General features: G+C 46.7%; 1 protein-coding gene across 1 annotated transcript; it reads right to left on the reverse strand.

The window, feature by feature from the left end:
- Positions 1-944: 944 nt before the first annotated feature.
- Positions 945-24500, reverse strand: POFUT1 (protein O-fucosyltransferase 1). The gene is made up of 7 exons (XM_045574636.1): positions 24218-24500; positions 22583-22704; positions 18839-19021; positions 17624-17736; positions 8281-8473; positions 6630-6872; positions 945-1229 (listed from the first exon to the last, which is right to left on the reverse strand). Exons 1-7 carry the CDS (start codon positions 24498-24500, stop codon positions 1041-1043), a joined length of 1326 nt encoding a protein of 441 aa, XP_045430592.1. The 3' UTR covers positions 945-1040.

The following is a 24500-nucleotide window of genomic DNA, read 5'->3' on the forward strand; positions in this document are numbered from 1 at the left end:
AGGCAGGGTTGAATCATATATGAGTGTTTATTCCAATATTGCCGGCAGTATGAGAGAGCAGCAGGTCATCCACAAGAATCTGCTCTCTATCCTTTCCTCCCCCATAAGCCAGCTGCTTGTACTGGGTAGAAGGACAAAGGTTACAAGAGGGATAAGAATAGGTATACAAAATGGGCAGCTTACAGGTAATGTGGGCTGGGGGTTTGCAAAGACCTGGGGGCTTGTAAAGGGCTGGCACCTCTGGTTTCTGCAATAAGGTTGTTAATCTTTCCGTGATAAGAGGCAGCTCCCGGATGGGATGGAATTCCAGGTGAGCTTCCAGGTCCCGGGCGCAACTCCCAGCCAAGTGGGAATGTACTTTCTTTAATCAGAACAAAACAACGATGGTTAACAGAGCATGATTAATCTATATATATAAAAGCCTAAGTGACCGAATGACTGTTTGACCAGTTGCTATGACGTGCATTGACCATCAGAGGACAGACACTTAACACAGGAGTACTCCCGGTGGTCAGTGCACTCCCACAGTGGGACCGCCACTCAGCTGACTGATGGATGCCAGATGCCAGGCTCAAGGTTGGTGATTGCAGCTGCTGCAGCAGTGCCCTGCTGAGCAATGGTAGTGGCTGGGATGAGCAGGAGCTGCTGGGAGGGCGGTGGGTCCAGCCCAGGCTCCCTGGCTGCCTGCCGCTTTGAGAGGGAGAAGGCCAGGCGAGGGACTCCACCAGTACACGAATCCATGCACCGGGCCTCCTTATAAGAGCAGGGTAGACCAAAAGGCAGTGGTTGGACTGTTTTGTTGGTGTGAGAAACTCCCAGAAGCACGGGAGCAGGAAAGATGGTGTGGCTCCTAGGAATTTGGAAGTCCTGTACCCTGGGAGATGGTCCATCTTCTGCCCCGGGAAGTTCCTGGTACTTTTCTCTATCCTTGGCAGCTGCTTCTCTTTTGGCCTGCTCCTTTGGGGTCAATCCTGGGAGCAGCTCTGGTGCCAGGCCCAGCTGGAGGGACCAGCTGGGCTGGTGATGTGCTCCAGCCTAGATCAGAACTCGTCCCGAGACTGTGGGAGCCAGTCCATGCCAAAGAAAGAGGATGGCTTCCCTTTGAGGTCTCGGTCCCGTTTCACGAACGCGGAGAAGGAGGAGACACAGTTGCCAATAAAGTGGTCAGCTTGGCCAAGGATGTATAGGTCGATCTGGGCCACGTCAGGCTGCAGGCTCACCACTTTCACCTGCAGGAGGAAGGGCAGGGCATTTTAGCCAGGGTGAAGGCCAAGGTGGCCAGCTCAGCCAAGGCCTGCAGCCATATTCCCAGTATTCTTCCCGTGTTGAAGTCACAGACTCAACAGGAGGTGCAGAGAGGATTAAGAGGTAGGGCCGGCATCTAAGAGAAGGGTTGCCCAGCGCTGCCCTGGCCTATTCCCATATGGAATACTAGCCCCAGCACTCTTTCCCACGGCCAGCTTTAGCTCCAAACACACCACTCACTCACACTCACCTCCGCTGGCTCGTTTTCTTTGCCTGGAATACCTTTTCTCTGCCCATTGAAATTCCTACCATACTCTCAAGTCTCAGCTCAACTTCTACCTTTCTTCATGAAGCCCTAGATGACAGGCTTGGCTTCCCTCAGCAAACTGTGATCTTCCTGAAGAGCGCTCCACGCATCCTCTTAAGTTGCCTGATGCCTCTCTCTAGACCACATGTGTCAAACACAAGGCCCGCGGGCCAAATCCGTCCCGCCAGGCCTTGCAATGTGGCCCGCACCACGCTGTCATCACTGCACTCCGCTGCGTTTCCATCACAATGACAGTTTATGACTGTTCAGTAAACCATTCGGCCCGCGATTTAGGCTGGATTTTAGATTTTGGCCCCTTCTCTGATTGAGTCCGACACCCCTACTCTAGAGCCTAAAATCTTATCCAATTTATTCCCACAATATTCCCAAAGGTGAACCCTTCTCTTGATGGAATACCACTTCCTGGCCAGCCACCATCCTCTCTTACCTCTTCACTGTCTCCTCACTGCCTCTCCTCCTGCCCTCCTCACCACAGTGCAGCCAGAGAAAATCTTTTTAGATACCTCTAACCCCATCATGTCCACCTCAAATGGTGCCCTATAGCTCTTCAGGTAAAGGCGGCAAAACTTATTTTAAAGTATGTTTTTATTGATTTCAGAGAGGAAGGGAGAAGGAGAGAGAGATAGAAACACCAATGATGAGAGAGAATCATTGATTGGCTGCCCCTTGCACCCCCATCAAACCATGACCTTCTAGTTCATAGGTCAACACTCAATCACTGAGCCATATTGGCCAGGCAAGATGGCAAATCTTGATTGTGGCCAATAAAGCCTTGTTTCGGCTCCCTTTCCACTTCCTCTCATACCTCCAGCCACTACAGTCCAGACGCCCACCTTCCTCAGGACCTTGACATATGCTCTTCCTCCCATTTGGGTGCTTCTCTTTGCTTGGTTAACTCCTACTTACCTTCACTCCCTGGGGAAGTCCTCCCTCGCCCCCTGTCTAGGCAAGGGTCCTCTGTTCTACACTCTGACAGAACCATGTTCCTTTGCTTTGGAGTACATGTCTATTTGCAGTTTTTACTCCTCAGTGACTCTGATTAATGTCAGCCTCCTGCACCTGGGGGCTGGGCTGTGTCAGTCTGCTTGTCACCGCTGGCTGGAGCCCTCCTCAAGAAGCATCTGTTGCCTGGGCAAGTGAATGAATGAGACTCTCCCCCCTCCCCCCACTCATGGCACTGAATGAATGAGACTCTCCCCCTCCCCCCACTCATGGCACTGAATGAATGAGACTCTCCCCCTCCCCCCACTCATGGCACTGAATGAATGAGACTCTCCCCTCTCCCCCCACTCATGGCACTGAATGAATGAGACTCTCCCCCTCCCCCCACTCATGGCACTGAATGAATGAGACTCTCCCCCCTCCTCCCACTCATGGCACATAGCATAGTTCTCTGCAAAGTTTCTTTTCTTGAGTCTAGACTGTGAGCCCTGGAGGGTCACATCACCTCTTATTTATCTGTATCTCCAGCTCAGCACTGGCCAGGCTTAACCGAGAAGCAAGACAGTCCAGGAGAAAGGGGAGCTGAGGAGTAGGGAAGGGTAAGAACAATGGTGCAGAAACAGGAAATAGAAAATGGCAAAAGGCTCAGGGCATAACAAGCACATTAACGAAAAACTCACAAAAAACTCCCTGGGACTCTCCACCTGCTTCAACTTAGTACTGAGATGTCAGTGTGGGCAGAGCTGGGCGGAAAGTGCTTTGGTGTCACACAGAGATTTCTGATATAACAAAAATCATCATCTTGCTATTTGGATGGTAGCAAAGAAATAATATGAGTTTAATCATAGCTCAAAAACCCCTGAACAATTCCATCCACGCCTTGAAACTTCTCCCCTCTGTGTTACACCCATAATTAGCTCTGGCACCTCTTGGGTAAATTCTATCCCTTGCTGGGACTTTGGTTTTCTCAGCAATAAAGCACAGGATTGGGTTAGTGGTGCTCCGAGGTCTCCCAGCTCTGATATCCTATCTAATAAAAGAGTAATATGCAAATTGACTGTCATTCCAACACACAAGATGGCTGCCCCCATGTGATCAAAGATGGCTACCCCCGTGTGGACACAAGATGGCCACCACAAGATGGCCAGCAGGAGAGGGCAGTTGGGAGGCACCAGACCTGCAAGGGAGGACAGTTGGGGGTGATCCAGCCTGCAGGGAAGGGCAGTTAGGGGTGATCAAGCTTGCAGGGAAGGCCTGTTGGGTGGGACCAGGCCTGCAAGGGAGGACAGTTGAGGAGCAGGGGGACCAGACCAACAGGGGAGAGCAGTTAGGGGCAATGAGGCTGGCAGGGAAGGGCAGTTAGGAGTGACCAGGCCTGCAAGGGAGGGAAGTTGGGGGTGACGGCTGACAGGGAAGGTGAGCTGAGTTAGGGGTGATGAAGCTGGCAGGGGAGGGCAGTTAGGGGTGACCAGGCCTGCAGGGGTGGGCAGTTAGTGGCAAACAGGTTGGTAGGGAAGTGGTTAGGAGGTGATCAGGCTGGCAGGCAGAAGCGGTTAGGGGCAATCAGGAAGGCAGGCAGGTGAGCAGTTGGGAGCCAGCAGTCCTGGATTGTGAGAGGAATGTCTGACTGCCCATTTAGGCCCGATCCCAGTAGGACAACCCTCGAGGGGTCCCAGATTGGAGAGGGTGCAGGCTGGACTGAGGGACACCTGCCTCAACCCCCAATTTCATGTACCGGGCCTCTAGTTCTTCTATAAAGTGGGTGGGAGCGAGACCAGAATGCACTGACTCAGCACTTTTTTTTGTTTTGTATTGTTAATCCTTACCTGAGGATATTTTCCCATTGATTTTTAGAGAGAGTGAGAGAGGGAAAGACAGAAACATGGATGTGAGATAAACACATGAACTGGTTGCCTCCTGCATGCACCCAACCAGGACCCAGGTTGGGAGGAGCCTGCGACCAAGGTAGGTGCCCTTAACTGGAATCGAACCCAGGACCCTTTGGTCCATAGGCTGACACTTTATCCACTGAGCCAAACCAGCCAGGGCTGACTCAGCACTTTTGTGTCTGAGTAAAAGCCTGTGTCTGGGGTAAAAGAGAAAGGGAGCAAGGGCACTAATTGCTAAAAAGTGAGGGCAGCCTAGCTGGTCTGGCTCAGTGGATAGAGCATTGGCCCACGTTCAGTTCGGTTAAGGGTATTAGTATATGCCTGGGTTTTGGGCTCTGTCCCCAGTAGGAGGTGTGCAGAGGCAGCCAATCAATGATTCTCTCTCATTATTGATGTTTCTATCCCTTTCTCCATCTCCCTCCCCCTTCCTCTCTGAAATCAATTGAAAAATATATATCTTTACTAATAAAAGCCTATGTGGTTCTTGCGCCCTTGTGCTACACCCTCACATCATCACAAGATGGCCATCCTCACATCATAAGATGGCCACAACAAGATGGCCAGCAGGGGAGGGCCGTTGTGGGTGATCAGGCAGGAAGGGGAGGGTAGTTGGGGACAATCCGGCCTGCAGGGGAGAGCAGTTGGGGGCGATGAGGTCGGCAGGGAAGCAGTTAGGTGTCAATCAGGCCATCAGGGAGTGGTTGGGGCAATCAGGCAAGCAGGCAAGTGAGCAGTTAGGAGCCAGCAGTCTTGGATTGTGAGAGGGATGTCCGACTGCCAGTTTAGGCCCGATCCCAGTAGGACATCCCTCGAGGGGTCCCAGATTGGAGAAGGTACATGCCAGGCTGAGGGACACTCCCCACCCCATCCACGAATTTTTTGCACTAGGCCTCTAATATGTATATATATGTAAAAAAGCAAGGGAACCCCTTCTCCCCATCCACGAATTTCATGCACTGGGCCTCTTATATATAAAATAAAGTGAAGGGGTTCATTGCTTTTTAAGATCTGCTCAAGCATTTAGGGCTTTCGTTCATTCAGCCTCGTCTTATTGAATGCTTACTATTAATTCAGTCATTTAATGATACACGCTCTTCACGCATACAGTACCAAGCACATACATTCTACTGCTTATTCATATACTGAATACCTACTATTCACAGCTTTTAAAATATTAATTAAGCACAAAAGACCTTTTCTTTATGCATCAGCCCCCAACTTCTACCAATGACACTTAACTGAGTGCTTATTTGGTACCAAGCAGGTTTAATTTTTTTTTTTTTTAATATATTTTGTTCAGAGAGGAAGGGAGAGAGATAGAGAGCTAGAAACATCGATGAGAGAGTCATCGATCAGCTGCCTCCTGCACACCCCCTACTGGGGATATGCCCGCAACCAAGGTACATGCCCTTAACCGGAATCGAACCCGGGTCCCTTCAGTCCCCAAGTCGACGGTCTATCCATTGAGCCAAACCGGTTTGGGCAAGGTTTAATTTCTTTATATCTGATCATCGCTGATGAGATAGGTACTACTCTTAGTCCCCATTTATAGACAAGGAAACAGAAGCACAGAAAGGCAGTGCCTTGTGTAAGGCTGCACAATGAGTAGAGCCCAAGTTCTCTGGCTCCAGAGTCCATATTTTCTCTCTCTCTCTCTCTCTCTCTCTCTCTCTCTCTCTCTCTCTCTCTCTCTCTCTCTCTCTTTTAATATTTTCAGAGAGACAGACAAACATCAATGTGAGAGCAAAACATATTGTAATTCAGCTGCCTCCTGCATGCCCCCAACCAAGGATTGAGCCCACTACCCGGGCATGAGCCCTGACTGGCAATCAAACCAGCAACCTTTTGGTGCATGAGATGACAGCCAACCAACTGAGCCACACTGGCCAAGGCAAGTCCACGCTCTTGGTTCCTCTGCTACACTGGACCTCTAGTGGGGCCCGTTCTTTACATCCTTCTTCAGCAAACATTTGCCAACTGTCTTCTATGTGTTAGGCACTGTCCTCGACACTGGTGACGGCAAGGTGGGGGCCTCAGCTCTGGAGGTCAAAGCACCTGGCTAACGCCAAGGAACAGGACTGTCCTGGATCTGCCTTCAAGGAGCCTGGATGTCCAAGCAAAAGTCTGGCGGCAGGAGGACACAAAGCATGTATGGGGAGCAGTGGGTACGCAGGGCACTTTCCCAGGTCCCCTTCCTGCTGCGCTCCCACAGGGCACACACATACCTTCCCTTTGAAATGCTGCTGGATCTCTGGCACATAACTCTCAGAGTCCGTGGCGATGTAGACAGACCGGGCGTTCTGAGACCACACCCAGAGCTCCACGGCCCGCTTGATTTCCTTCAGGTCTGGGAGGCACATAGTCATGGTGAGAGGGGCTGCTGAGTCGCGGTTGTAGCCCACACACTGCGGAGAAGCCATGAAGTGGGAGTCCGCGGTCCCATCCTTCAGCATGGCGCAGGCATTCTTCTACGAGGGAGGGGGGGGGGGGACGGGGACAGAGTTAGAAACAGCAACTGGCCTGGAACCCCAGAAGCCAAAGGTGGCAAGTAGAAAAAGGCAGGCTCAACTAGGTGTTTTTTTTTAAAGCATCGAGGGAAGAGGGAAATGTATCAAAACAGTAACAGTTGTTTCTGGGTTGTGGGATATTGGCTTTTTATAAAGTTGGTTTTTCTTTTCTACTGGTTTTACTGCATTATCTGGGACTTCCAGTCGAATTCTGAACCAGGGTGGTGATAATGGGCAGCCTTGTCTGATTTCTGGCTTCAGTGGGAACAGTTCTGATAGCTTCCATGAAGTACGTGTTTGCTGTGAGTTTCAGAGAGATAGCCTTTATCAAGTTAAGGTGGGTCCCTTCTATTCCTGCTTGGTTAAGAGTTTTTTTAAATCATAAATGAGTGTTGACTTTTCTCAAATGCTTTCTTGGCCTCTGTTGAGATGATTATATGATTTTTCTTCTTTGGGTGTTAATATAGTTAATATTTAATTGCATTCCTACGATAAATTTTACTTGTGTCGTATGGATTTTACTTGCTGATCTCTTACTTAGGATCTGTGCATCTATGTTCATAAGTGAGAATGGGCTATATGCTTTTCTGAGTTGACTTTATCCTAGTTTAGTATTAGTGCTATGCTAGCTTTATAAAAAAAATAGTATCTTCTATCTTTTTATGTTCTAAGAAAGTACAGATGAGAACTATCTGTTCTTGAAGGTCTGGCTGAAACTACCCATAACGTATTCTGGGTCTGGCTTAAATTCTTTGTGGAAGTGGGGCAGGAAGGGAGTCTGGAAGGGAAATATTCTCAATTGACTCTGAATGAATTTTGACCTAATTTCTATCGTTTTCAAGTCTTCAATAATGAGTATTTCTAACACATATGCATATGTTTATCTGCTTACATAAATTAAAGAGACTATATTACTCCTGCTATTTTCACACAGAGGATAATCTGTTGAGGCTTCTGCACATTTAAACAGCCTCCAAATTCAGAGGACGACATCTTCATTTCTTGGGAGCCCCACCCAATCTCCAGAACTTGTTTTTTAACAAGTAGACTATTGACTAAACACTGAGCTGGGACAGAGCACTACTGGACTATGAGTCTGAGCTCTCTGGCTTGCTGCCTGACCCAGAGTCTCGCTTGATGCTTCAATTTACCCATCTTCAAAACCAGGATAAAAATGGCAACTTAGCACAAGAGCTGGCAAGCAAGCTCTTTGGAGCCACATGTTTGACGTGTCTATGGCAGGATCATGAGATACAGTGGTAACTCTCATGTGGGGACTCCATGGTCTTGGCTGAAACTTGTGCAATGGGTTCAGTGTTCAAACCCCAAGGCCTGGGCCCTGCCAACAGGAGAGGAAGGAGAAAGTTACCCAGTCGGAGCCAATGCGGAGGTGAACAGCGACATAGGGACGGATGAGGTGGGTGCTGATCAGGTCCTCTCCTGTCTTCACCATCTCATCTGACCATACCATGTACTGCTGCAGTGGCCTATGCTCTTCCCGGACGGGGAACTGGGCTGGGGCCCCTGGCAGGGCCAGCACTGGATGTTCCTTTGGAGAAAATCTAAGACCCAAAACACAATGAGGGGAAGTCAGGCAGAATGCACAGAGAGCCTGGCTATCACCCCCACGGGAAAAAGGATGGTGTTGCACCATGTCCTAGAGACTCTGTTCAGAGGCCCCTTTAACATGCAAGAAGCGTGAGAGATTGTGAAATCCCAACGGGCTGATAAGACACTGCGGGCGGCAGCGGCGGCGGCGGCAACAGGCACAAAATGCAATACTGTCCCGCCGCCTGGAATTTACAACCTTCACTGCTTGTTTAACAATTAAAAATTTCCAGTAGAGCATTCCAATCTTTTGTATATCATGCTGGCTTCCAATCTGTGGTGTGGCAATTCACTCCAGGGTGTGGTGTCTGGACGGAGCCTTGCCCTTTTACCCACATGGCGGGACTGGGATGTGCAACTGCTTCCAGAGGGCAATGCACAGGCCACACTCACAGGGAATATGTACCCTGAATAAGCTCATTTACTCAACACTACACACATATTTGCTGATTGCCTACTATGTGCTGGAGCCCAGGGGAGAACAAGACAGGCATGGTCCTTGCCCCCATGGAAAGCACCAGAGTTCTATCGATGCCCCTCATCAGACCTCCCTCAAAGCTCTCCTCCCCTCTGTACACGGCGCGCCTTGTAATTACTTCAATCTGTCTTTTCTGCTGGACGCACGCTTCTGAAGGAAATGCCTCCATGTGCTCAGAGCAGTGAATGGAACACATAAGAGCTCTACTAAGACTTGCTGACTGAATGGATGAGGAGCAAACCTGTGTTCCCTCTTGAGCTAAGCCCAGACCTATCCCAGCAACATGAAACACTCTGCTCTTCCATAAACTGTCACAGGCCAGATCCCTGCAGACTTCTGCCCTCTGCCTGCAATGCCTTCCTTCACTAGCCAAAATCCTGTTCTTAAAATCATGAAGTAGGCATAGTACTCTGGAAAAGTGTTTGGCAGTTTCTTATAAAACTAGACATACAACTACTATACAACCCAGAAATGAAAACCTATGTTCACACAGGAACCAGCAGATGAATGTTCAGAGCAGCTTTAGTCATAAAAGCCAAAAACTGGAAACTCAGATGTTGTTCAGTAAGTGAATGCTTACACACATTGTGCTGCATCCAACCAAAGGAACACTATAGCGATAAAAAGGAACAAACTACTGATTCATGCAACAAACTACTGATTCAGGCAACAACTTGGATGGATCTCAAGGGAATTATGCTGACTGAAAAAATCCAATCTCAAAAGAATACATACTGTATGACTCCATTTATTTAACGTTTTTAAAATGACAAAATGGAGAAGAGAACAGAAATAAAGACTAGATTAGTGATTGCTGGGGGTTAGGGTGTGTGTGCATGTGTTTATGAATATTTAGGGAGGGAGGTATTGTTATAAACTGGCCACATAATGATCTTAGGTAGAACTGTTTGATATCGTGATTGTGGTGGTAGATACATGAGCCTACACTCATGATAAAATTGGAATACACACACACACACACACAGAAGTGAGTACAAAATGAGAAATCTGAATAAGATGGGTGGGTTGTGTCAATGTCAATATCCTGGTTGTAATACTGTACTATATATAGTTCTGCCAAAAGTTATCATTGGAGAAATGGGCAAAGGGTACATGGGATCCCTCTATATTATTTCTTATAACTACATATGAATCTACAATTACCTCAACAAAAACTTCACTTAAAAATTACAAAATATTTCAAACAATACAGGAAAAGAACAGAAAATAAACCATATACCTAGAATCCAAATTAGCAGCTATTAATACTTTGTTTCAGATTAAGAATATACATACAGCCGAAAACCGGTTTGGCTCAGTGGTAGAGTGTCGGTCTGCGGACTCAAGGGTCCCAGGTTAGATTCTGGTCAAAGGCATGTACGTTGGTTGCGGGCACATCCCCGGTGAGGTGTGTGCAGGAGGCAGCTGGTCACTGTATCTCTCTCATCGATGTTTCTAGCTCTCTATCCCTCTCCCTTCCTCTTTATGAAAAATCAATAAAATATTTATATAAAAAAAGAATATACATACATCTAAATAAAAGCTCTATTTTATCATGTCTTTCCCTTCTTATTCTTCCCAGAAGATAATGTTGTTTTATGCATGATTACACTTTTACTACTGATATAAAAAGGCATCATATTGTGTGCTTTTTATGAAGTGTAATGGTAAAAGCATGAGCTGTTGAACCTGACGGTCTTGTTCTAGAATGCTATGTCACTCGTTAACTTGAGCAGGTGATTTAACCAAATTAGAGCTGATAATAGAGCTGATAATAATGCCTACCTCATAGGGCTGTTCAGACGATTAAATGGACTAATACAAACAAAGCATTTAAAACAATGCTTGGCACATAGAAAGTTGCAAGAAAATTTTATCATCATCATCATCATATCACCACATTGCAGGTAACCTATTTTAACTTTTTCAAGCTTCAACTTTATGTTTTAGAGAGTTGGCCATATTGATCATGTAGATCATGTGATCCTGTTAGCTTCTCTTGAGGTTTTCTATTTTGCAAGAATAAACTGTGGGGTACCCATCTAGTCCCCTCCTGTTCCCATCTTTCACTCCTACAACAAGGCTGCAATGAACATGCTGTTTTCTTCATGCCCAACCCAAACACCTCAAATACCAAACTGCCAAGACCTGTCGCCACTCCCACGCTTCAGCTCCTCAGGAGGGCTCCCTGCTCTCTCTTCTCCTTTGACGCCTTCTGCACACTGATGTGCTCAACAACCGTTTACTGCTCTGCCATCAGCCCACGAGGGCAGAGGCACAAGCAGTCGGGTCCAGCATGCTTCCCACACACTCTCCTCCGGGGCCAGTGCTGAGGAAGCAACACAGTGCTCATCGACAGCCTGGCGCTATGTAACACTCGTCTTGTCAAACAAGTACTGAATATCTCATGTAATTTATTATGCATATCACCTTCACACCATTGTAAAGTAAAAAAATCCTAAGTCAAACCATGGTAACTGGAGACCATACATACATGTGAATCCTTTAGTAAGCCTTATTATCTGACAATATTCCCACTGCTTTGTGTATGTTAATTCATTTGATTCTCATATGAGCCCTGTGAGGTAAGTAGTATTGTTCTTCTTATTTACAGATGAGAAAATTGAGGCACAGGAAGGTTAAATAACATGCCCATGGTCACACAGCTGGAATTTAAATGCAGGCAGTCTGTTCCAGAAACTATACTATTAACTATTGTACTACAACTCATTCCCACTCTGTTCAAAGAGCACCTCAAAAGCTGAGTCTGGCCGAGACTGGTTTGGCTCAATGGATGGAGCGTCGGCTTGGGGACTGAAGGGACCCGGGTTCGATTCCGGTCAAGGGCATGTACCTTGGTTGCGGGCATATCCCCAGTAGGGGGTGTGCAAGAGGCAGCTGATCGATGACTCTCTCTCATCAATGTTTCTAGCTTTCTATCTCTCTCCCTTCCTCTCTGTACAAAATCAATAAAATATATTAAAAAAAAAAAAAAAAAAAAAAAAGCTGAGTCTGGCGCAGCCAGCATGGCTCAGTGGTTGAAATGACCCAAGAGGTCGCTGGTTCCAATCCTCATCAGGGCAGATGCTTGGATTGTGGGCTCGAACCCCAGTAGGAAACGTTTAGGAGGCATCTGATTAATGTTTCTCTCTCAGCGATGTTTTTCTCTCTCTCCCTTCTTCTTTTCCCTTCATCTCTCTCTCAAAGTCATTAAAAATATATGAAAAAATTTTAAAAGCTGCGTTTGTGGCATATTCTTCTTTTGTTGTTGTTAATCCTAGCCCAAGGATATTTTTTCCACTGACTTTTAGAGAGAGTGGAAGGGAAGGGGAAAGACAGAAACATCAATGTGAGAGAGACATATTGATTGGTTGCCTCCCACACATGCCCCAGCTGGGACCAGGGATCAAACCCAAGACCAGTCAGTCCAAGGCCCAATGCTTTAACCACTGAGAAAACTGGCTAGGGCTTTTGATTCCCAGCCCCTAGTACAGGCCTCAACACACAGCAGGTACAATAAATATTTTTGGAATGAATGAATGAATGAGAAGAATTCAGGGATCTCACTAGAAAGACCAGATCACGTGTTAGAAGTGAATAAGAACTGAGCACCTACTCTGGGCCAGGGTCTCAGCTAATCTCCTTTCCGATGCCACCTCAAAGGATTACAAAAGGAAAGCAAAAGTTTGAGATCTCCCAGAGAGCAGAAACGTGAGGATTAAATCAGGATCTGCACCCTCTCTGCCCTCTTGGAAAGGCCCTGCTGCTGACCCTTGGTGAATTCCATCTCCTCAACAGCTCCCAGCTGTCCCAGTGGGGTGTCACCTCTGATCTGACAAACAGCAAGAGACCAAGACTGATGTGCTCATTTGCTCCCCGTGAGGGAGGGGAGTGTTGCTTGGAAAGAGCTTCCCCAGCTCCATCTGCCCCCTGACTGTTCACCCGAGGTCAGGCCCTTAGCCTGGCCTCTGTCCAGCTAAAGGAGGTTTGTTTTCCTGCTGGCTAGGTGCAGTGAACCTCTGGGGTTCTTCACTACCACGCCTACTCTACTGAGAACCCCAAAAAGCTGGGGTTTCTCTATGCACAGCATCCACTCATGTGCCCAGTGTACATCTGTGTGTGTAGACCAGCAGATGTTCACCATCCTGAGTGCAGAGGGTGCAGGGATACGAACAAGGCAAAGCCTTGCTTTCAATGTCCTTGCTATGAAGAATGGCCTTTTCTTTCAGCTATTAGTATGGCTAGCTCTTTCCCATTTTTCAGGTCTCATCCCTGAAAATTATATATCACCTGTTTATCTTCTCTCAGGGAGGCTGTGGCTGGAGAGAATGATAAGCTACATGCTCCAATACCTGTTATTTTCATGCCCCAAGAATGGGCCAGCATGATGCAACATAGCCTTCCAACAACAAACAGCAAATGTGCAAAATGTCAGTGGAATTAAATCTACACCAAGGTATTCATAGACTCAGAACCATCAGAGCCCAGAAACCACATAGTGGTGAAGAAATACCTCTTACCCTCTTCTTCCAGAACCCAACTTCAACCAGTAACCCTCTTGTATGTTACCCAAAAGTCTGTACCCAACTGCCCGGACACACGGCAGCCCAAAACAAAGACACTTCACAGTACTTTCTGTAGCTGGTATGGTTATGTCCCTGACTACCGGCCAATGAGTTGTAAACAAGTTGTACTCAAGGTGAAGATGTGGCCATCTTCTGCGCCTTTTGTCTTTCCAGCTAACGAGGGCAAGGATGTGATGGCCGAAGCTCTGTCAGTCATGTTAGCCCAAGAGGTGACTCTAAGGATAAAAGCCAGTGCTGGGATGGCTGGAGCCTAATTCCTGATGACACAGTGGTGCTGCCATCCAGCCAGGGTTGCATACACCAACACTTAAAAATAATGTTTCTATTGATTTTAGAGAGGAAGGGAGAGAAACACTGATGAGAGAGAAACAATGATCAGCTACCTCCCACATGCCTCCTACTGGGGGATTGAGTCTACAACCCTGGCATGTGTCCTGGCCAGGAATCCAACTGGAGACCTCCTGGTGCCATGGGATGACACCCAACCAATTGAGCCACACTTGCCAAGACTATCTCAGTGTTTGTTTGTGTGTGTGGGTTTTTTTTTTTTTTTTTTTTTTTTTCCACCAAAGAAAAGAATAAACTTTGCCCTGGCTGGAAAGCTCAGTTGGTTAGAGCGTCGTTCTGATATGCAAAGGTTGTGGGTTCAATCCCAGGCCAGGGCATATAAAGTCAACCAATGAATGAATAAATAAGTGGAACAACAGATTGATGTTTTCTCTCTCTCCAATCAGTAAATTAAAAAAAAAAAGAGAGAAAATAAACTATCTTTTAAACTTGCTGTTATTTTGGATTTTGTTACATGTAGCCTGAAAAATCTAGCCCTGTGGCCATCCAAACTTTTGGGTGATATGCAAGAGGGTTCCTGGTTGAAGGAGGTCAGGGGGAAGAACTGAGCCCCTCCAGCTAGGCCCCCACTGCCGCTCCCACGGCACTAGGGGCTGTTCTCAAGAACTCCGAGGAATGGTTTGAAAAACCACTGACCTTGCTCACTCCTTCATTTCACAGATGGAGGACTGCAGCCAGAGAAGGGCAACAATCTGCCGAGTCGCACAGTGAGCCAGGCAACCCATATTCTTACCCCCAAAGGACAATTTTCTACAGTGAGCAAGTGTCCACTCTTTTATTTTGTTTAAAAAAATTTAATTGATATTTTTAGAGACAGAAAAGGAGAAAAGGGGGGGGGGGAATCAATGGGAGAAACATCATTTGGCTGCCTTCTGTAGGCTCTCGGATGGGGAAATCAAACCTGCAGTTCAAGTATGTGCCCTTGACCAGGAATTGAACTGGCAACCTTTCGGTTCTTGGGAATGACACTTAACTAACACCATTTTGCCAGGCAGCTTCCATCTTTTGTCCCTTGGGACACTCACTCCTGGGATGCACCCTCTCAGAAGCCAGCTACCATGCCATGCTCTCAGAGTCCAAGCCACATGGAAAGGTCAAGTGTATGAACGCCAGCTGACTGCTCCAGCCTTTGGGAGGTGGTTAGGGTTAGATGAGCTCATGAGGGTGGAGTTCTCCCAATGGGATCTGTGCTCTGACAAGAGACAGAGGCAGGAAGACAGTGCCTGCAAGCCACAAAGTCCTCACCAGCATTCGACCATATTGGCACCCTGACCTCAGACTTCCCAGCCTCGAGATCTATAAGAAATAAACGTCTGCTGCTTAAGCCCCCAAATTTGTGGCATTTTGTTAGATAAGGTCTCAGCCCTGCCAATCACACACCCCGTTTATGTCCTTCATAGCATCACGTCTTTTGGGGCGATCTTATGTAAAAGTATTCACTGTCTCAACATTAGACTCACCTCCATCAGGGCAAGGGCCTTAACTGCCTTGTTCTTGCCTGAATGCCCAGTATCCATACCAGTGTTTGACACTCAGGAGGTGATTCTCACATTGCCTTCAGGGATCTCATCTTCTCTATTTGTCTCATTTTCCTAAAAATTTGGCTTTCTCAAGCCGTCACACAATTCCTACACAACTCAGTGAACTACAACAAGACTGTGGGGCAATAAAAAGGTGTTTCAGCAACATTCCTCAACTAATGCATTCACGCAGCACTGTCCCTTCCTTTCCAACCGGGACTGTGTGCTTTTTCTGGCTTTCTGGAATGTGCTTTTGGAGCCACTTTTAGAGCTGGTGTCACATTTTCTTTTTCCCCCCTGGCATTTTATGATAAGGGACAAATCTCTATCCATTCAGGGCAGGTCTACCTTCTGGTAATAGCTCCAAGTTCTTCAGAGTGGAATGGGGAGAACCAAGTAGGTAATTGAATGGGACTGCACTACCTGGATTAACAATGAGGGGGATTAGAACTTGCCATAACTGAGTAGCTCATGAACTAGCTCTGAAGGGAAGTTCCAAATAGGAATTCACAGCTATTAAAGGCATAGCTGTTGCCGAAACTGGTTTGGATCAGTGGATAGAGCGTGGGCCTGCAGACTGAAAGGTCCCGGGTTCGATTCCAGTCAAGGGCATGTACCTTAGTTGCGGGCACATCCCCAGTAGGGGGTGTGCAAGAGGCAGCTGATCGATGATTCTCTCTCATCGATGTTTCTAACTCTCTATCCCTCTGTCTTCCTCTCTGTAAAAAATCAATTATATATATATATATATATATATATATATATATATATATATATTTTTTTTTTTTTTTTTTTTTTTTTTAAAAAGGCATAGTTGTTTTCCCCACGGAGTCAGGCTGCCTGGATTCAAATCCCAGACTGTCACTTCAGGCTGTGTGATCCTGGGCAAGTGACTTGCTCCTCTCTCCTTCAATTTCCTTACCTGCAAAGCACACATGACAATCACGCCTGTCCCAAGAGGCTTATGGAAGGATTAAGTGAATTATAACCTTACAAGTCTTAGAAGAGTATCTGGCATATAGTGGGAACTAAATAAATATTAGTGCTTATTACCTATTAAAGGCTTACATACAGATTGTATGTCCATTCAACAGCTGCATTGCCGTGGGCAAGTTATTTAACCTCCCTGGGTTCAGCTTTCTCACCTGTCACATGAAAATTGACCATAATACCATTTCATGAAATTTCTCAAAGGCTTACATAAAATAAAATTTGTGAATAAGAATTGTAATAGCTAAAACTGGCTGGCCCTCTACAATGTGCCATACACTCTACACACTATAAGGCAAATACCGTCGTGCTCCTTCCATTAAACCAAGGAGGAAAAACGCAGGCGAGACAGCTAGAGTGATTTGCTCAATCACTTAAGAAGCAGGGCTGGGCCGGAGCTCAAGTCTGTCTTATCCTGAGCCTATGCTTGTTTCCCTACGTCAGTCTACCTTTAGCCCACTAAATGCCAAGTGCTGTGACCACGCGTGAATTCATAAGCTTCTTATAGCTCCTACCTGACTTCTAAGCCTGTGCTCTTTCTTGCCACACCATAGCATCAAGGGCAAGTACACTATGTTAGTTATCATTATAACCAGACAGTAGCTAGCTGAAGGCTGAGGCTGGGTCTTCCTCATTTTTATAGATCACCTCTGGCCCTTGAGTACTATGTCTCATACATGACAGACGCTCTAATAAATACCTCATGGCCTGTGCCTATGCCCTGCTAACCTATTTTTTAAAATAGGGCCTACTGGAGGGCAACTAATAAAACACATCCAATTATTATCAGGATGACATCATTCCTCAGTCTGCACCTAAAGTTGTTGTTCTTCTCTAGAAGCTGCTACCAATTTTCACCTTGTTAAGAAGAAGGTAACAGGGGAGTGATTCTCACGCCTAGAGGAGGAAATCAAGACTCATGTGACTGCACAATATTCTTTTTATGACATTCTTTATCGGCTGATAAACTCTTGCTCAACCTCGTGGCAGGTCAACGTTCCACTGTGTCAGGCACTGAGAGGGGAACAGATCACTCAGGATCCTGAGTTCAGCAGACAGAACAGCTGCACCTTTGGTCTCATATATCAGGGTGTGGTAGAGGGGGAGAGGGCCAGGAAGGTGCTGAATGCCCAGGGGCTCCATACCTCTTCCCAAACCCAGCAATGCATACCCTCCAAGTACCTCTGGATCCACTGGTCTTTGTAGGAGGCGCTGTAGGAGATGCCCGAAAAAAGCACCGACTTGTTGAAACTCACATGAAACTGATCCCAAAATGGGCCAAAGGGGTTTCCTTCCTGCAGAAAGAGAGTGGTCAAAGGCTTACTGAAGGGGAAGGAAAGCCACTGGGGATGGGGCAAAGGAACTGTGGCTGGGGAACTCTGGGCGATTTTACTGAAGCTGAAACACCCTCGTAGGATGGCCCATAGGAATGTCAGTTTGTAATTCCTGGCCGGGGGCCCGAGAGGGCAGTTCCACCTTCAGTCTGGTTTCTAGCAGGAGACATTCACCAGTGTCTGAAGGAGTCTTTCCCGCTCACGTGCTACATCCATTGACCCTATAGCATTGATGTGGATCTGGGGAGGAAGTGGACCGTGGCTATGGGACCATGAATTAGAGCTTCAAGAGACTTTTAAGATCAGCTAATCCATTGCTGCTATTTTCAATATGGAAACTAGGGCCCAGACAGCATAAGACACTTGCCCAAACTCATACAACAAGTGAGGGCAGTGTTAGGACACTAACTCTATTAGATGCTTCAACATTACATTCCAAGGCTCCGCTAACCACCCTCCCCAGACTTTAGCTTAAGCACTGAAAGACATATTGAGGATTGTCTTATTCCCAAAGTGCCAGGAATTTGCAGGTTTACAATTTGTACTGATAGAATATAACAGCTTCTCATTAATCTGCTGAAGATGGGAAAGTATACAATTCAGGAGAGTGGACAATGGGGTCAGTTTCCCTAGGGTTGAATCATGGCTCCACCACTTGTTAGCTATGTGGTCTTGGTCAAAATATTGAATCTCTCTGTAGCACTCAGTGTCCTCTCTATAAAATGGGATGTTAATAGTACTTTCCTCATGGAGCAGTCTGAAGATTAAGTGGGTTAATATGTGTAAAGCTCTTAGCGTGGCATGGCATATATTAGTGCTATGTGAGCATTAGTTGTTATTACTGATGTGGCACTTTCTGGTTTACAAGCGCTCAAACTTTATAGTTGACAAGTCCGCTGCCCAAAGTGACACCACTGACATATGCCAGAAATGAGACTTACATTTCCATCTTTCTATTTTATGCTCTTCTGGTGCCTTTCCCAACAAGAGCCATCACGCAGTGTCTCGTGGGCCTAGAGAACACCGATCAGGCAAAAAGGGCCCCCAGGTCCCTAGGACTCACCTTCATGGGGCATGTCTTCTTATCAGGACTTCTCTGGGCTGCCACTTCAAAGCAGTATGCTACCCGCTTCTCGGGGGGCCAATGGGTGGGGGCCAGCTTCTCCATGAAGTCCTCCAGGCTGATGACCCGATGGTAGGCTTTGAGGGGCTCCAGTTTGAAGTACTTCTGGAAGGGCACATGGATCTATAGAAAAAGGAGGAAACAGAAGGGCAGGGATAAGATATCTGTAAAGAACAAAGGGTAATTTCCCTTGGGTTAGAAAATGCCTACTGAGCTCTAAGAAAAAAAGAGAAATGATTCAAGAGAAAACATGGGCAGAGGACAAGAGTGAACAACTCACAGCAAAGAAAGCCCAATTAGCCAATACACTCAAAAGATGGTCAACTTCACTAGTAATTGGGGAAAGGCAAATTACAGCAATAAGGCATTACTTCTCACCCAGGAGATTAGGAAAAATGTAGAAGCTTAACTGTAATTATTGGGAGAGATGTGAGGAAAGGGGCATTTTCGAACTTAGCTGGAGTAGCAGTGTACATTTTGGAACAACCACTCTGGAATGTAATGTTGAAGCATCTAATAGAGTTTAAATGGCTCCTTCCACCACCTCAGGTATTTGCCCTAAAGAAATTCTCGCACTTTGCACCAGGAGATGGGTACGAGGGCTCTCCAATACAGGAAAGAACTTGGAAGAGTCCCACCAAAGACACTAAATCCAAGATAGTGGTTGCCTTAAGGGTGGAGAGAGGGGTTGGGATTAGCCTCAAGAGCCAAGAGAGATTTTATCTTTTATCTGTAGCAAAGATAAGCAACTGTTAACGATTATCACTTCTAGTGGTGGATACATAGATGGTGAAATTAATCTTTTTTTTTTTTTTTTTTTTTTTTTTCTGGGTTGAAAAGAATTTCTTAAAACACCAGAGAATAAAATTTTGACTTTATCCTATAGGTCAGGGTTCCCAAGCATGTTCCACTAATTTAGGTGGGTAAAAGATTCTGCAATAAAAAGACACCAGAGTTAAACAGGCTTAGGAAATACTGCATTAAGCTGGTTTCCTTACTATAGGGCTTTTCAGGGCCTTAAATATGTTAGTGTACATTCTAAATCCCCAATTTTGGGGAGATGGGAACTTGATAATAAAAATTTCCAACGTGTTTGAACCACTGCACACTTCTGTATGAGTCATTGGCGTTCCAAGGAACAGATTTTGGAAACTCTTAACTATTAGCAACAAGATCTTGCTGGACGATTTTAAGCAAAAATAATATGAGATTTGCCTTTTTGAAAGATCACTCTGGTGGCGGAGGAGAGAGCGTATCTATGGTAAAATAAAGGGGGGAGTTAAGAGGCTACTAAAATGGTCCTTCTGTTTGTTCAAGTATTCATTCAACATATATTTCGGAGCATCACACATAAGTCCAAGTGAAGGTGGAGAGGCATGGAAATTCTAGAAGAAAGTAAAGTAGAGAGCAAAGCATTTAGGATAACTTATAGATTCCTGGCTTGGTATCCAGATGAATGAAGGTGACACACATTAAGGTTTGGGATATAGGAGGTAACACAAGTTTAAGGGGAAAGATGCCAAGATCTGGCTTTGAAAATTTGAGATATCGTTGAAACAGTCAGACTCAAAGGCCTAGGAGTTGGAAACAGAGGCCAATGGTCAGAGGAGAGTCTGGGCCACAGATAAACTTAGAAGGTACGTGGATAATAGTGAAAGCTACAAGAGTCAACAGAAATTTATAGCAAAGCAAATAACAGTAATAATAGCAACTAAGATTTACTGAGTGCTAACTTAGCACCAGGTGCTGTAACTCATTACAATTTCATGGATTTGCCCATCTAATTCTAAGAAGAGGAATACAACCATCTCCAGGTCACTTATGAAGAAACCCAGGTGAACTCATCTGCAGTCACATAGTTAACAAGAAAACAGAAAGAGAAGACTCCTCACGAGCATTTAAACAGTGGGCAGAGACTCAGCAGCCCCCAATATAGCGCAAAGAGAAAAATGCTGAGAGGTCAGGATTGAAGCAAGAACAAGCTGTATCTTGCAAGCCAGGGGAGTAAGGCTCAGGAAGGAGAGAGGCTCACAAGGCCAGGCACCACTAGGTTGAGATAAAGACTGGCTTTGGCAATTCTGGGATCCTGGGACCTCTGTGAGAACGGTCTCAGTAGGTAAGGGGAGCCTAACTGGGGCAGGGTAAGTAACCTGTAGAAAGCAAGAAGTGAAGACTCCAAAAAACTTGGCTGACAAGAAAAGGTGAGAAAAAGAGGGGGATGATTCTAAGAGAGACACATACAACATTCAAGGCATGCCACAATCTCTAACTCAAATTAGGAGGGTAGCAACCATTATTACCAGCCCATTTTAAAGATGAGGAAGCCAAGACACAAAGAGATCAAGTACCCTGCCCAGTAAGTGGCCATGCCAGGTTATGATCTTGGGTATTCTGGCTTTTAACCTTTATTAAAAAAACAAAAACAAAAAAACCAACCCTCTAACTACAAGCATGCAAAGGAAAAAAATAAATCCTATGCAAAGAAAAGACTATAAAAATGAAATATAATGTTTTATACATACCAAGTATAATTTTTAAAAAATGCACTTCATTGATGTTTTGCAGAGAGGAAGGGAGATGGATAGAGAGCTAGAAACATCGATGAGAGAGAAACATTGATCAGCTGCCTCCTGCATAGCTGCCTCCTGGGGATGTCCCTGCAACCAAGATACATGCACCCGAACCGAATCAAACCTGGGACCCCTCAATCTGCAGGCTGACGTTCAATCCACTGAGCCAAACCAGCTAGAGCCTAAATATAATTTTTAAAGTTTATTGAAAACTTGTAAAGTCAATTAATTAAATATTAATTCAGTTACTACTGCCAGACTCTTGGGGAATGCAGTGTGAACAAAGACAGACACCGGACAGTGGAAGACACAAAGAATAAGGAATTAGAAGATGCTGAGCATGACTAAGCTCAGGGATCCCCTGATGGGATGAAAGGTGGTGTTGGAGTCTGGGTTTGTGGCCTTGGACCCGTTATTTAACGAGCCTGTGCTTCAGTTTATCTTTCTAAACAGATGATAGCATCCATCATCTTTTAAAAAAAAAAAATATCTTATTGATTTTACACAGAGAGGAATTGAGAGGGACAGAGAGTTAGAAACATCGATGAAGAGAGAATCATCGATCAGCCGCCTCTTGCACCCCCCCCCCCCCCACCGGGGATGTGCCCGCAACCAAGGTACATGCCCCTGACCGGAATCGAACCCGGGACCCTTCAGTCCGCAGGTCGACGCTCTATCCACTGAGCCAAACCGGTCCCAGCGCATTCATCATCTTTGACTAATGGGATGCACAAAGAGTGGGATCAACAAGGCCTGGAAATGAATGGAGCTTTAGGTTGGGGTCACAGGCTCTAGAATCAGATACCCGAGAATTCCAGTTCTACTATTCACTTGTGTCACCTCGGGCAATTCACCTAATCTCTCTAAGTCAGTTTCCTCATAGGAATGAGATGAAGGAGAAAAGAGCTAATCTTTATGCAAGTGCTCAGAACAGTACCTGGCAGACAGCAGGTGCAGGATCAATATTATTGTATTCCAGAGAAGACAGTTCTGGGTGGCGGTAGGGTAAGCACAGAGGGGTGGGAGGTAAAGCCCAAAGGACTTGGGAATCGAGCAGAGGCGAACAGGATTGGGAAAGGGTGGACAAGGGCCAAGGTCAGCGGGAGGTACTCACATTGGTAAATGGAGGTTTGTGATGTTGGTACTCAATCCAGGGGGGTACAGCTAGGGTGCGGTTCAACAGCTTTGCAAATGCAAGGGAGCCCAAGAAGTGATCAGCCTGGTTCCCGAAGCGCCCTGGTTGGTATATTGTGAGAGGTGAGGCCTGGCACATCGAGGGCATGGTGAATGCAGGGCTCATAAAGGATGCAGAGCCAGGGTTGGGGAAGGCCAAGGGAGCTGGGAGTGTGGGATCAAGTCTAGATGCCTAACAGTTAAGGCCCTTCAGACCCTGTCCCTTCTGCCTCAGCCCCTCCTAGTTCCCTTCTGTTTCCCAAACATGCTCTCCACATCCTCAACCCAAGCCTTTGTTTTCTGCTGTTCCCTCCAAGAGTGCCTTTTCACCTCTATCTTTACTCACCTATGAAAGGGACAACTCCAATGCTTCATTCACTGGGATCCTTTCACCTACCTGCTGCCATCACTTAGGCCCCTCCTCTGCTTCCCATCTTGGATTTGAGTTACCAGTTCTTTACTTATCCTAGAAGGTCCTTTCCCATTTTCTGACCTTCGTAGTGGCTGTTTCCTCAGCAAGGACCCTCTCTGATTTTTTTGTTTTTGTTTTGTTATTCCCAGCATGGCATCCATTCATTCATCCCACAAATATTATTGAGACGCTACCATGTGCCAGGCTGTCTGCTAGGTGACAGAATACAGGAGTGAGCAAGAAGGGCAAAGTCTCTGCCCTTAAGGTGCTCACAGTCCAGGTAGGGAGACATTAGATGTGTAAATAAATATACAGTGATAAACTTTTGTAATTTCAAGAAGGAATGGGGAAAATGTGGTGATGAACAGTAAGCAGATTATTTCGGTTGAGGTTAGTGAAGCTATTTCTGGTGACATTAAAACTGTGACCTGAGGATGGGAAGGAGTTGGTCTGGCAGAGTGAAGAGGGTGAACCAGGTGTAGGGAACAGCACAGGCTGCAAGACCTGAGTATGTGTGAGGAATAGAAAGGGGTGAATGTGCCGTTGGAAGATCTGGGAAAGAAGGGTGTGATGAAGATGGGCAGAGGTCCAAATGATCATGGTCTGGAGGATTGAGGCTTGACTTTTTCAGCGATGGTCCACCATCCCATTTAAATTGTATCCCTCAGCTGGCCATCAGATTCTTCCTTACCTTTCTCTACACTGTTTTCCCTAAGTAATATACAATTACTTATTATTTTAAATGTTTCTCTTTTACTGTCTTTCCCCACTAAAATGGAAGCTCTCCAAGGCCATGGGGTTTTCGGTCTTATTGCCATATCCCTAGAGCAGAGCACAGGGCTGGGCACAGAGTAAGCGCCGGGTAAATATTTGTCGAATGAATGAAAGCATCGCCCAGAGTCCTCGTTGAGCCAGTGGCATCAAGTTCTGGCCCCACTAACTCCATTTACTGGGTTCCAGGCTGGCTTAGACCTTGCGCAAGGCATGTAAGCTCTCCTGGCCTCAGTTTCCTCATCTGCTGCCAAACAGAAGGCTGGGCACGGAGGCCCCTCGGTGCCCACGGCTGGGTTCTCTCCTGGACCAGCCAAGGAGGCGCGGGGCGCTTCCGAGGAGTGGCTTCGCGTTTCGAGGCTCCGCTTCCTCGTTCGGGCAGGGAGGCCTTACCCATGCATGGGCAGTAGAGCAGGTAGCCGGCCGGATCCCAGGAGCCCGCGGGCAGCCCCGGGAGCGGCAGCAGGAGCGGCAGGAGAAACGCACGCAGCGGCAAGGCCCGCCACGCCATTGCAGCGGCGGCGCCCAGGTCGGCTCCCGAGCCCCGGCGCGCGAGGCGCGGAGGCGGAGGGAGGAGGAGGGGCGTGCACGCCCGCCCGGCTCCCGGCGGCCCCCGCGCGCGCCGCCCGCGCACCGCCCCGGCCCCTCTAGCTAGCGGGCGGGCGGGCGGGACCAT

Source organism: Pipistrellus kuhlii, unplaced genomic scaffold (assembly GCF_014108245.1).
Source record: "Pipistrellus kuhlii isolate mPipKuh1 unplaced genomic scaffold, mPipKuh1.p scaffold_m20_p_6, whole genome shotgun sequence".
In the NCBI taxonomy this organism is placed as follows: domain Eukaryota; kingdom Metazoa; phylum Chordata; class Mammalia; order Chiroptera; family Vespertilionidae; genus Pipistrellus; species Pipistrellus kuhlii.

Excerpts from the sequence above, each read along its gene's own strand:
- POFUT1 (XM_045574636.1), bottom strand. The coding sequence starts at position 24,500 with ATGGTCCCGCCCGCCCGCCCGCTAGCTAGAGGGGCCGGGGCGGTGCGC. Across the intron at positions 19,022-22,582 it reads ACAAACCTCCATTTACCAAT|ATCCATGTGCCCTTCCAGAA; the intron begins GTGAGTACCTCC and ends CTTTTTCTATAG. Across the intron at positions 17,737-18,838 it reads AGAAGACATGCCCCATGAAG|GAAGGAAACCCCTTTGGCCC; the intron begins GTGAGTCCTAGG and ends CTCTTTCTGCAG.